This window comes from Dromiciops gliroides, chromosome 2, assembly GCF_019393635.1.
Source record: "Dromiciops gliroides isolate mDroGli1 chromosome 2, mDroGli1.pri, whole genome shotgun sequence".
Classification (NCBI taxonomy): domain Eukaryota; kingdom Metazoa; phylum Chordata; class Mammalia; order Microbiotheria; family Microbiotheriidae; genus Dromiciops; species Dromiciops gliroides.
The window spans coordinates 265,308,628-265,324,364 of record NC_057862.1 but is presented as its reverse complement, the minus strand read 5'-3'; the positions used below and the strand labels follow the sequence as shown (position 1 = coordinate 265,324,364).

The 15,737-nt window shown below is 40.8% G+C and overlaps 1 protein-coding gene across 1 annotated transcript in view; it reads left to right on the top strand.

Annotated features, from left to right (window-relative positions):
• The window catches only part of MTA1 (metastasis associated 1), a 243,921-nt gene extending 229,490 nt beyond the window's left edge, over positions 1 to 14,431 (top strand). Inside the window, 4 exon segments of the mRNA XM_043982423.1 lie at positions 5,163 to 5,174; positions 8,728 to 8,759; positions 10,653 to 10,804; positions 12,310 to 14,431. Coding sequence (XP_043838358.1) covers positions 5,163 to 5,174; positions 8,728 to 8,759; positions 10,653 to 10,804; positions 12,310 to 12,457 — 344 coding nt within the window. The 3' untranslated portion in view covers positions 12,458 to 14,431.
• Positions 14,432 to 15,737: the final 1,306 nt, after the last annotated feature.

The window sequence follows — 15,737 nt, the reverse complement described above, 5'->3', positions numbered from 1 at the left end:
CACACAGCTAGTAAGTGTCAAGTGTCTGAGGCTGGATTTGAAGTCAGGTACTCCTGAATCCAGGGCCAGTGCTTTATCCACTGCTCCACCTAGCTACCCCCTCCATATGTATTTATATGTCTTTATACCCATGATAGAATTAGTTCCTTGACAGGAGGGAATGTTTCACTTTTGTTTTTGTATCCCTAGAATCTCAAAACTCCTGACATAGATCAGGTGCTCAGTAAACGTTTTTTGATTAAGTACCAGTAAACATGGTGGGGCAATTGTCAAAAATAAAATTTCAGTTATAAATTCTTACTATCTCTGGTACCTTGTCATGAAAGCTCATTCTATGAGCCCTGTACCAGCAGTGATTGAAATAGCAGTGAGAAGTATGAAATACTGTCCCAGAAGAAAAGTCAGCTTGAAGACAGACTCTAGGTGTTCTCTGGTCCTACACATGGTGATATCTAAATAAGGGAGCACATTTTTTTGTGATTCTTTAAATTAAAAAAACAAAAAAACAAAAAAACAAAAAAACAAACTTGGAAGTCTCCACTTTACAAATAGGTAACTTACAGATTGCCTCAAAGATAGATACCTCAGGAGCAGCTAGGTGGGGCAGTGGATAGAGCACTGGCCCTGGATTCATGAGGACCTGAGTTCAAATTTGACCTCAGACACTTAAGATGTACTAGCTGTGTGACCCTGGGCAAGTCACTTAACCCCAATTGCCACACACACACACACACACACACAGATAGATACCTCAAAGACTTCTGGTTTGGGGTTTTTCAAGGAAGAAAAAGGATACCAAACAAGAACAGGACCAGCCACAATGTACCTTAGACATTTTCACTGAGATGTTAACTCTTTTGAATTCTGTCCTCCTAAAGTGGCCCTCAAATCGATTAGGCACTTCAACTTCTGTATCACCTTACCCCTATTACGAATTCTTGCCTTGCCCAAACTGGATACTATTTTTATTTCCATCAGCCTACCTAGAGACAAAGGTTAGGTATTTGGGGGCTTTTTGTTGTTCAGTTGTATCCAACTCTTCATGACCCCATTTGGGGTTTTCTTTGCAAAGATATTATAGTGGTTTGCTATTTCCTCCTAGCTCATTTTACAGTTGAGGAAACTGAAGCAGAATTAAATTATTTACCCATGGTCACACAGCCATTAAGTGTCTGGGGCAGGATTTAATCTCAAAACACTCTGTATACTCTGCCATCTAGCTGCCCAGGTATTTGTATTAATTTGTCATTTATTGAAAGGAAATAAAGTCAAATGAAACAGACTATTGTCAAGTTATAGAGTTCAGAAACTGAACTAAGATTCCTCATATCTAGGCAGAATTTCATGAGCTAGCTAACCCCTTCCAATATCAGTTTGTTGCTACTTTACCTGGAAAAGCCCAGCCTATTCTATTCAAAGCTGGTATCTCTTCTACTATTATCCTACCATATTTGCAAGGCTTCACCCACATTGTTGTATTGTGAATACCTCCCCCAAAGGGGGAAACTGAGTTTTTAAACCATCTCATTTTCTCTGGGAAACTGAGGGAAATAGCATTTCTTCATGTAAGGATAGAATAGATTTGGGTTAGCCAGAGATAAAACAGTAAGTATGTAATGAGCTCTCTAAGGAGAATTATGTATAGTGGCATTGGCCCACCTGATTTCTGCTTTATATGTAGTGTAGCAAACTGAATTAGGAGTCTGAAGATTTGACTGCAGGTTCTTCTACTAGTTAGCTGTGGACATTGAATAAGTCATCAGATTGTGTATTTTTATTAGGAAAGGATCCTGAAGATGATCCTGCCCCACCTCATTTTACAGATGAGGAAACTGAGCCTCAAAGAGTCTTGCCCAAGGTCACAGGTAGTAGGTAGCACAACTGGGATTAAAACTTTGGTCCTGGGGCAGCTAGGTGGCGCAGTGGATAAAGCACCGGCCCTGGATTCAGGAGGACCTGAGTTCAAATCCTGTCTCAGACCCTTGACACTTACTAGCTGTGTGACCCTGGGCAAGTCACTTAACCCTCATTGCCCCACCAAAAAAACCCAAACAAACAAACAAAAAAAAAACTTTGGTGCTATGGCTCCAAATTTGGTCTTTCTTCCATTTTGTCACTCTGCCAGTCCAGACTTTCAAATTTAGCCTCATCAATAAAAGAGAGTTGGACTAGATACTCAGGTCTGATATTTTATGATTTTTCTCATGAATAATTTTGCATACAGCCTCTAACAGAAAAATTTAACATACTATACAATTTAGACACAGTAAGGTTGATAAGGATAGGGATAAAATCAATCCTTGAATCTGATACTGAGAGACGTTGGGGGATAGGGAAAACCTACATGATTCTAATCTCATGTAAACTTTAGTAGATTATTTGAAAAACAACAACAACAAAAACAAACAAAGGATATTTTATCCCAAACTAAAACTGAACTTGGCCTCTTGCTACTGAACTACAGGGGCTAATGTTCCTTACAATGGCAGAGAGCCATGGGGTGAGTGCCTCTACTTAACTAAGGCAAATGTTTGGCCCAGTTCTGACCTAACTTGAATTTACCCTGAATTTCCTCTATAATCTTTCTATTAAATGACAGTAACGATTCTGCCTTACCAGTGATCCAAGCGACCTACTAATCAGGAATAATCATGAGTCTGGTTCCCATCTTGGTTTTTTGTGCCTCTTTGCAGAAACATCTGAATGTAGAAGGGCAGAGGCTACAGAGAACTTCCTGGAAACCTTGGGGGAAACTATGACCACAATGAGAGGAAGAACCATGGTAGATTTAGTCAGGTCCAGCACTTGGTCTCTGGAATAGAATTTCAGGCTTCTTAAAGTTCCTAGAAGAGTTTAGGTTTGGCAGAATACACACACACACACACACACACACACACCCCTACACCCCACAGCAGTGTCTTAGTGGACTTGTCTAAAGTCCAAGATGTTAAAGGGGAGTATTTAACCAAGGACAGAATTCAGCCTCCTGGGGAGTGGTAAGCAAAAGGCATCTGCATAAATTGGTGTTAAACAGAAGTTATCACGTGCTGCCTTCTTATACTAAAGCTACGAGCAATTGCTTAATCATAATCATAATCATCTCTGGTGTCCCTGGGAGTGACAGACAATGGAGACAGAGTTAATTTCTCAGAGACCATAATGGAGCTTTCTGCAGAGAAAAGCCATGGTGGCCAGCAGATAATTGAGGTGAGACTGGCAAAATTCCTCCTGGTTATTCTTAATATGAGAAGAGGACACTGGAAACTCTTCCCATCAGAGGGGAATCTCTGTGTATGATCTTACTTTTCTGGCTGTCTGGTGTCAGGAGAATGTTCTATAGGCATTTTTGTTAAGGCAATGTAATCTGCTTTCATCACTCTGTCCTGGATCAGGTTTTAGACCCTGGATTATAGTTCTAAATGGGGGCAATTTGGGGCCTGGAATTAGTTTTACTCCCCTTCCCTTTTATCATTTCTTTCTAAAGCTTCTTGTTTATACTTCCTCTAGCTTCAACAATCTACTAGTCATTTACCTTAGAACTACACTTAGAGAGTAGAAAGGGCTTAATTCTATAAGCACAGATTTGCTTAGAGACAGTAGATGTTCTCTCCATGAAACACCAAACAGGTTGTTTATGGAAACACAAATCCACAATATGAGAAATTGAATTTGTATGACTTGTCTTAGGAGGTTTTATTAGACTGAGCCTGACCTCACTGGGGAGAGTGGTTCTTTCGTGTTTTAAAATAATCTATTGAGGTACCTTCAGACACCCTATAGGATCAAGTCCCTAAAGCAGTTGATAGCTTATAACAACTTGTTTACAAAACTTTTCTGAAGGTTCCATAAATATGTTATCTCGTGTTTAGAAATAATTCTTTTCTTCCCATGCTGATCTCCTTGAGCTCCCATCTCTCATTTGAAAGATTGTTAATTATTTCATTTTACAAGTGTTTTAACCAAAATAATTGAACCTGATTTGAATTTTTTCAATTTAACTTCTTTTAAACTCACTAGTTTTTATCTCCCCTGACTACCTGGGCTACCTCATGCCTGCTGGCCCTCTGCCTTTAGAAAGGGATATTATTAGATAGGAGTTAATTTCTGGGTGGGTAAAGGAAAAGGAATAACAGAGAGGTAAGGGAACGGAGCTGAACTGTACTGTGCCTGAGGTAGACAACTCTTTCTGGGTCCTTTTTGTCCTAGCCAGTCAGTTTTACATGACTGACTTTGTGAATATATCTAGGAATAGGAGCATATTGACTCACTAAGAGATGTGGTCCAAAATATAGTTCTGCTATATTTTGCCTTTTCTTATTAAAGTTAGTTTTTTCTAGCTTTTTCTTATTAAAGTTAGTTTTTAATCCAAGAAGAGCCAGTAGAAGATGCATATTGTTAACTCACCTACTTTTAAAACTTGTCCCTGCATAGCTTCTCCAGCTGAGCTTCTAATACTCATCATCAAACATACTGGTCCTCAGAGCTTCACAGAGGAGCGAAGTGTTACTCTCTCTTCTCTCCTCCCCACTAGTGCCCTACCATTGTACTCAAATTCCCTGGGTTTTTTGAAACATCAGAGTTGGAAAGCCTGAGGTTCTGGGTAGTCTCTTGTGTATGGTTAGGACTTGGCTTTCGTTGAACAGTTGGAAGTTCGATAATGTCAAAGCTTGGTGGTCTAAGAGCCAAAAGCTGGGAATCTTCTGTGGATGAAATCTCTCCTCTTACAAGTGTCCATGTAACTGGAGTCAGAGGTAGTTTGCTTTTCATTTCTCAAGAGTGCTAGTATTTCTCACTGACCTGTTGCAAATGCTTCTTTGGTGACCATTTCCTCATTGTACAATGCCTAGTGCTACTGCTTTGTGAGAACCTTTCTGAATATACCCAGACAAGGCATTTTGATGGATCAGGATTGATATATTTTATCCTGAAATAAATCAATAGATAAACATATTCTTTCTCAGGTAAGCTATTAGTATACTATTCACTTACTATCACCTCCTTTCCCATGGAGTAAAAGTGTCTCTCATCTACTTCTCTCCATCTGACTCCATTTGGAGGGTGGGATCCTGCTGAACATTGCTCCCTGTTAGTCACAGCTCCTTTGTGTAACACTGAGCTATTTTTTTTCTTCCTTTGCCTTTGCCAATCTGCCAATTTGATAGGAACATACTTAGGTAAGTAACTTGGAATGTTATCATGTTTGTTTTGTATTCGGCCTTTTCCATTAAGTTGCCCAGGGAGCCAGTGGAAAAGACCAGACCCTTTCAAAGATCCCTTCCTAAGTATCTAGTATAAAGTGATTCTGATAAACATTGGACACTAATCTTTTCCAGGAGAGGACCTATTTTTCTTTTCCCAAAGTCTTGGTGTAGTTAGACACTAGATTTAGAGTTCCAGGTTCAAATCCTACATTGTTGCTTATTAAATGACTTTAAACAATGTGCTTTACTCATCTGGGCTTCAGTTCCCTTATTTATAAAATTAGATCTTTGTACTAAATGATCCCTTCCAACTTTAAATCTTATGATCCTGTAAGATTTATGGATAAAAGCCAAATACAGCAAATCACTAAGGAGCACAAGGGCTAATGATAACCCTTCTTTTCCCACTTCAGTGCCTGCAGGCCTTAGAATGGAGCATAGTATGCCTGACCCTTGTGATCAACCAGTTTAGGTTTCAAAAACTACTGGTTCATTATAATCTATGTTTGGGTAAGTGAAACCCAGGGGAAGGATTGTAACATCAAGAGATTCCTATGTTCTTTTCCCAGCAGTGGGATGAGTGCTGATGGAAGCCATAGGGATTGTGTATGGTATTCAGTGAGTGTCATGTCCTTTTTCTTTATGTAATTCTTCAGTGACCCATGATTTTCTTTTTAGATAAAATAAGAATAGATTGCTTTTTATAGAGAAGCTATGTTGCATAATAAACAGAGACTTGGAGTTGGATTCCCTGACTACCCTCTAATACTTTGAGTTGCAAAGCAGGTGCCAACCTACATCAGTAGAAGGTGGTTCTTCATTAGAAGTTCCTCTATACCAGTAAAATCATAGATCTAGGTTGTTGTTTTTTTAAGTCCTAAACCAAGCAGAACAAAGAAAAAGGATTAGGGTTATTAAAATCCAAAAAAGAGATTTGAGTATTATTTCACCCACTTATCCCCTTGCTAGCTCCTCAGAGTTCCCTATCTGTAGTCAGATAGATACCATGTATATTCCTCAGCATGCAGTCATGGTTACCCTCATCAGATAATAATGAAAAACAAGTTCCAATATTGCCGTGACCTTTTCCCAGTGGTGTTGTTAAAGGGAACAGCTTCCAAGAAAAGGAAGCAAGCAACCTGAAGTAATTTATTTAGGCTGTTCTAAAAAAGAGGGATATACTGGACAGGACTGACCATTGAACTCATCACCAAGGACATTTAGTTATTTCTCATTAATTTTTCCTCTTTCTTTTTTCTGCTTAACAGCCTTAAACTGTTATAAATGGAATCATATTATGATGGGCAGGAGACTCTTTGGAGACTGTCTGGAACAGGACATACAAATACTTAGAATTTGAGATTATCTCTTAGTTCACTCCGTGTGTGTGTGTGTGTGTGTGTGTGTGTATTTTTACACTCTTTCACAATTCACCAGTGGCATTTGTTTTGGGAGATTGGGCCCTAAAGTGGATGATCCAGGGCAGCTAGGTGGTGCAGTGGATAAAGCACCGGCCCTGGATTCAGGAGGACCTGAGTTCAAATCCAGACTCAGACACTTGACACTTGACACTTACTAGCTGTGTGACCCTGGGCAAGTAATTTAACCTCCATTGCCCCACAAAACAAAAACAAAAAATAAAGTGGATGATCCTTAGTGTGATAGGGTAGGACTGTTGGGTAAAGGAAACTGTGACTTGGTTTCAAGAAGTAGATTACTTATATTCAATGTATGCATCAACACACAATGTGGGTATTAGTCATAACTTCAGGTTGCTAAATCCCAGAGGTACACTCATATTGGGGAGGAGAAAGTGACCCTGTGGAATTAAAGAATAAGGTCCTGAATTGTCGGTAGTGGGAACAGAGCAGAGTGTGAACCTTCTCTGCCTAATCGACTAGGAAGTTCTCTGTTTGTCATGAGATTTAAGCTGTTCAACTACAAGTAAGATTCTCTAAAAAGTAGGTAGAATTGGCCAACCTACCATCCAAAGATGAATGCAGAAAGCTTGGGTAGGGTAGAGGTAAGGATGGCTATAGGGAAATTTTAAAGTTATACCAACTTTTACAGATTGTGTGTGTGTGTGTGTGTGTGTGTGTGTGTGTGTGTGTGTGTGTGTGTGTGTGTGTGTGTAGCAGGAGATTGCTAGAATTTCATCCCAAATAAGTTCAGGATTAGTGAGGATTCTATGTAGTAGAGTTTCTGGACTTCCTAGCAAGTAGATTCCCAATGCTTGGGGTTAGTCTAGATAGATAGCAACTATATATGATTTGGATTTCTTCCTGTGTCTTGATGCCCCACTATTGGCATTATTTCCTTAGGCACTCTTACTTTCTGTCTAGCAGGTGGAGATGAAAGGGATCTGGGTATCTTCTGGAGCAAGTAGGAGCCATGAATCAAGAAAACAACTACTACTTGTTTGGTCTTTGCTTCCAATGTTAATGCCTATACAATCCTGGGAAGTTGGAGGGTGCCCGGGGGGAGGGGGGAGTATTCTGAGCCAGAACTGTGGGTAATAGCTTGCCCTGGCTTCCCCTCAACCCCCCTCTCCTTTTATAGCAAAGAAAAACAGGTGTATTATTGATCAGAGCCTGTTGGGCAGCCTTGGGGTCACTGCTGACTAGAGGGAATAATGGAGTTAGCAGTAGCCCATAGGATGTGTGGCTGGTACTAGAGTACCAAGGTGAACATAGCAAAAAATGTGGATACAGTTCAGAATTCCCCAAATATGAACTGGGACTCATGTTTCAAGAACTTTATATTTTAAAAGCTGATTAGTAAAGCTTTATTAAGGGCTAATCTGCTTGGGACTTAAGGAAGTGTCTAAGTTATCTCTCTGTAGACCAATACACAAGAACTTATCTGCTCATTCTCTGATATTGACTTCTTTGCTTATGGTTGTTTTGTTACTCTGTAAACCCCTCACTATGCTGTGTAAAGTTAAGTGCTCCCTGGAAAGGAAGGAATTGACAGTGCAGAAAGGCAGTTATTGATTCTGGGAAGCAAAGAAATGTGATTGTCAGACCTTATCTTCTGAATGAGCCTAGAGCCAGACCATGTATTAACTCCCTTACTTAACAATGGAGAGAAGTTGTGCCAGCCTGAAAGTGAGAGTCTGGTTTGATCAAAAGTTTACTTTGCCTCTAAACTGGATAGCATCACCACTTCCTCCTCTGTCCAAGACTAACACCAATCCAGGTTGTCTCAAATATGCAGGGATTTGGCTATAGCTTGAAAGTAGTTTTCTCTTTTCATTAGGTATGTTACCCCTACATACCCTGGACCCAGAATGTGTGCCTCAGAGACAGTGTTGTTTTTTTCCCTTTGTAAACCTGGGCTCTCTAGCATATAGTAAAGTTGACTTCCTTAATTCATGGTGCCCCATGGAAGGGGTTTGCTAGTCAAAAATACTAGTTTAGAAAGAAGCACAAATTTAAAACATTGCCATTGTTTTTTATTCTGTATGATTTCTGTCATGGAAGAAATTTGGTGTCTTACAAGCTCTATTCTCTTTCCTGTTTGTTAGGACTGGCTAACCATGGACCAACCAGACAAATGGTAAGAGAGAGAAAACTCTGCCTGTGTCTAGATAGAGCTTCTGTGAAAGCCCTCTTTATCACACATACATCTTTATTGTCTCCTTTCAGAGAGACATGGGAAGCTTTACTGTTTATCTGCCTATGCCAGGCAGATAGAGATATCACTCTGTCCAGAGTTTATTCAGGGCATTCTGCTTTGACTGGAACAATTTGTGTTTCCATGGATAGCAAGAGGATGATAAGACAAATACCTATTAATAGTGAGCCTGTAGACAATGTGAGGAAGAATTTAGAGAGGGCTAGGGATAAAAGGCAGGCTTGAGACTAATTGATATGAGAAGGTATCTGCTGAAAATAGGTCTTCATTTAGCAAGAGTATGTGCAGAAGATAGAATTAAATAGCCAGTCTGAGGCATTATGAAGTAGTGCCAGGGATGCTGGTCTGGCCTTGGCTCTGTCCATTAGCACTTAGTTTTGGTACTTGCCTGTGTGGTTGTGGGACTCTGAAATTCCCAGACTTCCAGCTACCCAAGTTATAGTCTGGTTTTTCTATGATGTGTGACTGATGGTTTAGAATGATCATCTAATGGACTACCATCTCTCCCTACTTCTTCTATTGTATGTATTATTTCACAGTCAGATAAATCCATGTGAGCAGGATGCCAGGCATGGATAAGGTGCTAGACCTAAAACCATTGTGGAATTTAAGTGGGAAGTGATGCTGTGAAGGCTTCATTGCCGACCATTTTGCCACCTCTGTCTCTAAAGGAGACTGGCAGCTTTTTTGTATCTGGTGACTAAAGCACTCAAGTCTTTTGGGTAAAAGGGAGCCACACCCTAACTCTTGGCAGGGTTAGAAATAGCTTTCCTGGCTCTTTGCTTTGGGGAACATTCTTGAGATGCCAACCAGTAGTCAGTGTACAGCATGCCATGGGAACAGCAAACATGGGTGGATCAAGCCATTCAGGATAGGGCAGGGCTGACTACCCAACCCAGAGTATTCCTTAGAAATCTGATCAGGAATCAGGGACAATAAAAGCTGTCCTTTCCTGATACAGCCTAAAACTTTTCTTCTCACAACATCAGTATTAGGTTAAGCTCTGTTTTCCAGCTTAACATTGTTCTCTAAGATTCTAAAAATCTATGGTGGCATTTCTGGGATTGGGGAAAGGAGTGTTTTTATTTTGCTTGGTTAAAGGGAAAACAACTAAGTTATGCTGCTAAAATGAAAAGGCATTCCCTTTTGACTGGCTATATAAAAAATCTCATTGGATCTCCTTGGAGAAATCAGAATTTGGCAATTTGGTAAATATTTGCTAAGAATATAGCAAATATGGAAAAATGTAGTGTAGCTTAGAGTTGCCAGGAACATTCATGTAATATACAGTGAGATGGTATGAGGCAGCAGAATTTGGAGTTTGTTCTTTGGAAATCTATCTTTGTCCCCTGCCTTCACTGTACATTCCCTCCCTCAGTGACTACACTGTAGTGAGAGGAATACTTACCAAAGCATTCCAATCCTCCCTGAAATTATAAGGATCAGTATCAGATTTCCCTTGGTCAGGCCTGACTAGGAGATCTTAAAGAAGAATTATGGGTTATGCTGAGATCCTGGAAACTACATAAAATCTTTCTTTTTCATATGTGAGTAAAGGAGGGAAGCTTTTCTCACAAGGATGGGGTGAAGATGTGAGGTTTATGAGTACTTTGTTTCCTCCCTCAGCTTTTGAGGTGTTGCTTTCCTACTCTGGCCTCAACCTCTGAAGTCAGTCTTGTTTAAACCCCTTCATTTAGCAATATGGTAAAATTTTGTCAAGAATGGTCACTCCTTTTCTCCTTCCTTATATATGTCTTCTACAAGTGTGGACTGGCCATTGGCCATATAGTTATTACCTCTTATGTATTATGTTAGGGACCAAGCCGAAACTTGCTGCTCAATGGGAAATCCTATCCAACAAAAGTCAGATTAATTCGTGGTGGATCCCTGCCTCCGGTGAAAAGGAGGAGGATGAACTGGATTGATGCTCCAGATGATGTGTTTTACATGGCCACAGAGGAAACCAGGTAGGACAGGGGCTTCCTTCAGGTCTAAATGGGGCCCTCCATCCCCATTATGTAGAATTCATGAATGGAGTGGGTGACTTTCTAATAGCTTATACTATCACTGAAAGTAGTACAAAGGACTTAGATACAGAAGACTCCAGTTTACAGTCCAAAGAAAAACCCTGTCCAAACCCTCTTCCTTTTCCCCTCCCCCTTCTTTTTTTTTTTTTGGTGGGACAATGGGGGTTAAGTGACTTGCCCAAGGTCACACAGCTAGCAAGTGTCAAGTGTCTGAGGCCGGATTTGAACCCAGGTCCTCCTGAATCCAAGGCCGGTGCTTTATCCACTGCTCCACCTAGCTGCCCCCTGCCCCCTTCTTTACCCTCACCTTGGGTCTTTCCTCTGGGCCATAAGGAGTAGGAACATATGAATGCCCTGAAGACTAGATAAGTAAATTAAAAAGCCAAAAAACAAATAAACAAAAAAAGTAAATTAAAAAGCTAAAAATAAAGATCTGAGCCAACCAGTGTACTTGGCCTCCAAGCCTTCAAAAAGGATTTGAGGGGCAGCTAGGTGGCGCAGTGGATAGAGCACCGGCCCTGGAGTCAGGAGGACCTGGGTTCAAATCCGGCCTCAGACGCTTAACACTTACTAGCTGTGTGACCCTGGGCAAGTCACTTAACCCCAATTGCCTCACTAAAAAAAAAAAAAAGAAGAAAAAAAGAAACCAAAAAAAAAAAAAAAAGGATTTGAGACCAGCTTTTTCTAACCAGCTGCTGGTCCATCTGAAGCAGATTGTTATTGATCTACTCTGATCAATTTGACCACCAAAGAGTCTTTCTTCAGAGAAGCAGCAATGTATAGTGGAAAGAATACTAGTCTTAAAGTTAGAAAAAGTGTATTCAAGTCCTGGTTTTCACACATACTACCTCTGCCTTTTACCTTTCTGAACCCTCAGTGCCTCATCTATATTGATAATATCACTCTCTCTCTCTGTCACAGAGTCGTTGTGAAGAAAACTCTTTGTAAGCCTTTTGAAGCATTACACAAATGGGAACTACTGTCATTATTATTTTTGGGGAGGGTGAGGCAATGAGGGATTAGGTGACTTGTCCAAGGTCACACAGCTAGTAAGTGTCAAGTGTCTGAGACCAGATTTGAACTCAGGTCCTCCTGAATCCAGGGATAGTGCTTTATCCACTGTGCCACCTAGCTGACCCCTGCTATCATTATTTTTTAAAGCTACTGTCTTTAAAAGACTGACTCAATTATCTTCTTCCCTCCATCCTGTTCCTCCTACTCCCTAAACTCCCTCTTTTTCCATCAGGTTCAAGTCTTTACCTTTTGAGCTGGGGCACTGTGGCAGAGAGGGTTGAACATTGTGGTAGAAAATTGAAAGGTATCATAGGTTCAAAGTATAGTCAGGAAGAACCAGAGTAGATAAAGGGCATGACTTGAAAACCAGCCTTTCTTTTGTGAAAGGATCTATTTAATAAATATTGTGGCTATTTGTTCTGTATTTGTAGGAAAATCCGAAAGTTGCTTTCATCTTCTGAAACAAAACGAGCTGCCCGTCGCCCTTACAAGCCCATCATACTTCGACCAAGCCAGTCCCTACAACTCAGGCAGCAGCCCCTGCCAGTGAATGAGGAGCCCATCATCATTGAGGACTAGCAGCCCTTGGGCACTTCAGACCAGCTTCCAACCCTGACTGACCCTCTGGAACTCTTCTGGATTTGTCCTAAAGACATTTTTTCCACTGCCTTGCTGAGGCACTGAAGAGGGGAGAATTTGCAAAGCACTGATTTGCATATTTTAACCCCTTAAGGAACTTGATTACTTCTGTGACCATAAACTGCTTTTGCCTGTGCACTCTCATTCTTTATCTTTTCTGCTCCTCTCTTCTCCCTTCTCCTATACACTTCCTCCTTTTACCTTTCTGCTTTCTTCCCCCTCTTCTTCCTATTCCCCTCTCCCTCCTCCTCTTCCTTTTAGCTTGTGCACTCTTCTTCTTTTCCTCCCTTCTTCTCCCCAGTTCTGTTTTTATTTTTGGGTAGCCTCCCCTTCCTGGCTTTCCTTTCCACTGGCAGAGAACCCTGTTCCTTGTGTGGACACATTGGAGAAGAATTGAAGTTTAACTTATTCAGAGAATGCAAAACAGTCATGTTTAGCTTTTTGTTTACTTTTGGTTGGAGCGAAGGCTTGGAATCTTCTTATGTGTCTCTCTTGGAACTAGCACTGTTGGGCCTCTGCTTCCATGAGGCTGTGTTGTAAGATTTTTGTTTTATTCTTTTGACAGTGCCATTTTGTTTTATTTTTATTACCTTTTTTTGTAGATGAACTTGAGACCTGTAACTCTTATATTTGGAATATTAGAATCAAAAGCCAGCAGCAAGTTCAGCTAGTTGTCTTGGGTCTGTCCCTTATCTTTACAATAATTTTTATATTCAAAACAGAACAAAAAAAAGTCCAAATTCTTTCTCATCTCTTTAGCACCAAAACTATCCCTTCTCCTTGGCCCCCAAACACCTGTCACAAACCCAATAATCTTGGTACTAGTGCATGTTCTTGGCCTCTGTAAGTTCATAGTGGAGAATGCTGAGAAGCAATGCTCAATTATTTACTTCTCCTACTTACAGAGGGGTCAGGAGGCTAGGCCCCAGGTCTCTGACTTAGTGCCAGGAGTAACTAATATTGTCTCTTGTCTCTAATCACCATTGAGATGTCCTAGCACAAGCCAAGGGCAGAGGAGCAGCAGCAAAGGTCAAATTACTTATCCCCATTTTCTTAGCTCCCCTTTGCCACCACTACCACCCAAGCCCAAACCTTACAGGACTTTGGACTTGACTCAGCATCAGTATTTTGGATACAGTGTCCTTCAGTTAGAGGACCCTGGCTTGTTAAGCTACATTACTGAACAATTTCCATTATGGAGGGAATTTAATGTTCAATTGGATTTTAATTTGAACACAGCTTGTCTCCCAAAGTCAAGTGTTTCTTTCACCAGAACCTGTTTGTGTTTCAGGTTTTCATATCTTCTGGCCTTGTTCTGTATTTGAAGGCCTGCCTGGTTTTTCTCTTATGTCTCCTCCATGTGGGGCATTTCTGAACAAAAGAAATCTCTACTGTGTTTGAACAGATGTAAACTCTCATTTTCAACGTGTGTTGACTTGTACATGCCCCTGCCTCTGACAGACAACGCATGGAATAAAACCCTTAATCATTCCTGCCTACTGTGTGGCCATGTGACAGGCCAGGGGACTGCTGTGTTGAACCCACTCCAGGTGATAAGGTTTGTTGTCCGCTGGCTGCGTCAGGCACGTGGAAACCCTGCGGCAAAACAAGATATTTCCGTTCCCTTCCTTACAGTGCAAATAAATCCACTAATGGAGCTTTTGTGAAATGGTTGTTGTCTCTGTTTGGCAATGTTAAGGTACAGAGGTCGGGGAGTGGAGTGCCAGTTTCTGACTTGGCTCAGCATATTTGTAGTGCAAATTTGGAGAAAGATCCATGATCTTTATTAGTATCAAGCCCATGATATTATAGATTAGTAAACATTGTCCAAATAATTTGACATCACAAGAGAGGGATAAGTGAGCATGGGAACAAAGGAATGTGTAGTAAATGAAGGCAGCATGAACATTGGTTCTGGAGTCATAGAACCTGGGTTCTAGTCCCCAGCTCTTCCACTTCTGTGCTGTGAGACCTTGAACAAGTAAGTAATTTAACCTCTCATGCTGGTTAATGATATCTTTGTCACAGGATAGTTATGAGAAAAATATCTTGTAAACTTTATAGTGCTATATGAATTATTAACTTGGTCAAAAAAAAAAAGGAAAACAATTTGGAATCAGAATTTGGAATTCCTAGCTAAAAAGAAAGGAAAAGGAATTTGCCAACTCCCATTCCTCTCCCCCAAATCCAGAACAGACAGGAGGTCAGGTGCTACAAGCAAGCTTATTTGGTTAGATCATGTTATTGATATTTCCAGAGTTAAGGATTCTGGTTCTGTCCCAAAAATTAGCATTTCATAAGAAAAAGTTCTGTTTCTCAGCCCCATCCAGCTTGCCTGGCCTCCATATGTACTACCAGACACATCTAGGATGTGGCCTCCAAAAGACAAGGATAGATGAAGAAAGAGTGGGATGGCGAAGGAAAGAGAAATAAATTGCTCACATAGTGATGTTAGAATTAGGGATGGCTTCCAAACTTCACATACGATGTGATAACAGTAAAAATGTGTTTGGAAAAAGAACGTTAGAGCTAGAAGAGATCTCATCACCTAATCCAACTTCTTAATTCAATTCAACAACTAGTTTTATAATACCGAAGTATAGGTAGTGCATTAAAGGCTTCTACTTAGTTTAGTGCAGGAATCAGTTCTCTTTTAATCCTCCCTTGATAGGAGGATTCTGTTTGAATGCATTTAGGGACCACTCAGTCTTCTATCCCCAAGAGAGTAGCTGGGGAGGTTTTGTAGAGAGGGATGTGCCTCCTGAGTGCAAGAATGCGTTTGAAAGGGGGCAGCTAGGTGGTGCAGTAGATAAAGCACCGGCTCTGGATTCAGGAGTACCTGAGTTCAAATCTGGCCTCAGACACTTAACACTTGCTAGCTGTGTGACCCTGGGCAAGTCACTTAACCCCCATTGCCCCGCCCCGCCCCCCAAAAAAAGAATGCATTCGATAAAATTAAAGAAAATCAAGAAACTTAGCATGATAATCCTTTGCTATGACAGTGACAGTCTATCCTTGGGTCTTTAGATTGAGGGAGCCACACTCTCTGCCCACGTAGGCAATATACAGGTCCCAGACTAAAGACACTCCCAGTGATTCCCCAATTCTATCCCTGCCTGCCTTGTAAGACCCATGGGAAAACCAAGTAGCTTTTCTCTAAGGTGGACCCATCATCACAACTCTTTGGGACTACATTTGCTGACTTGATGGGGGACCATCT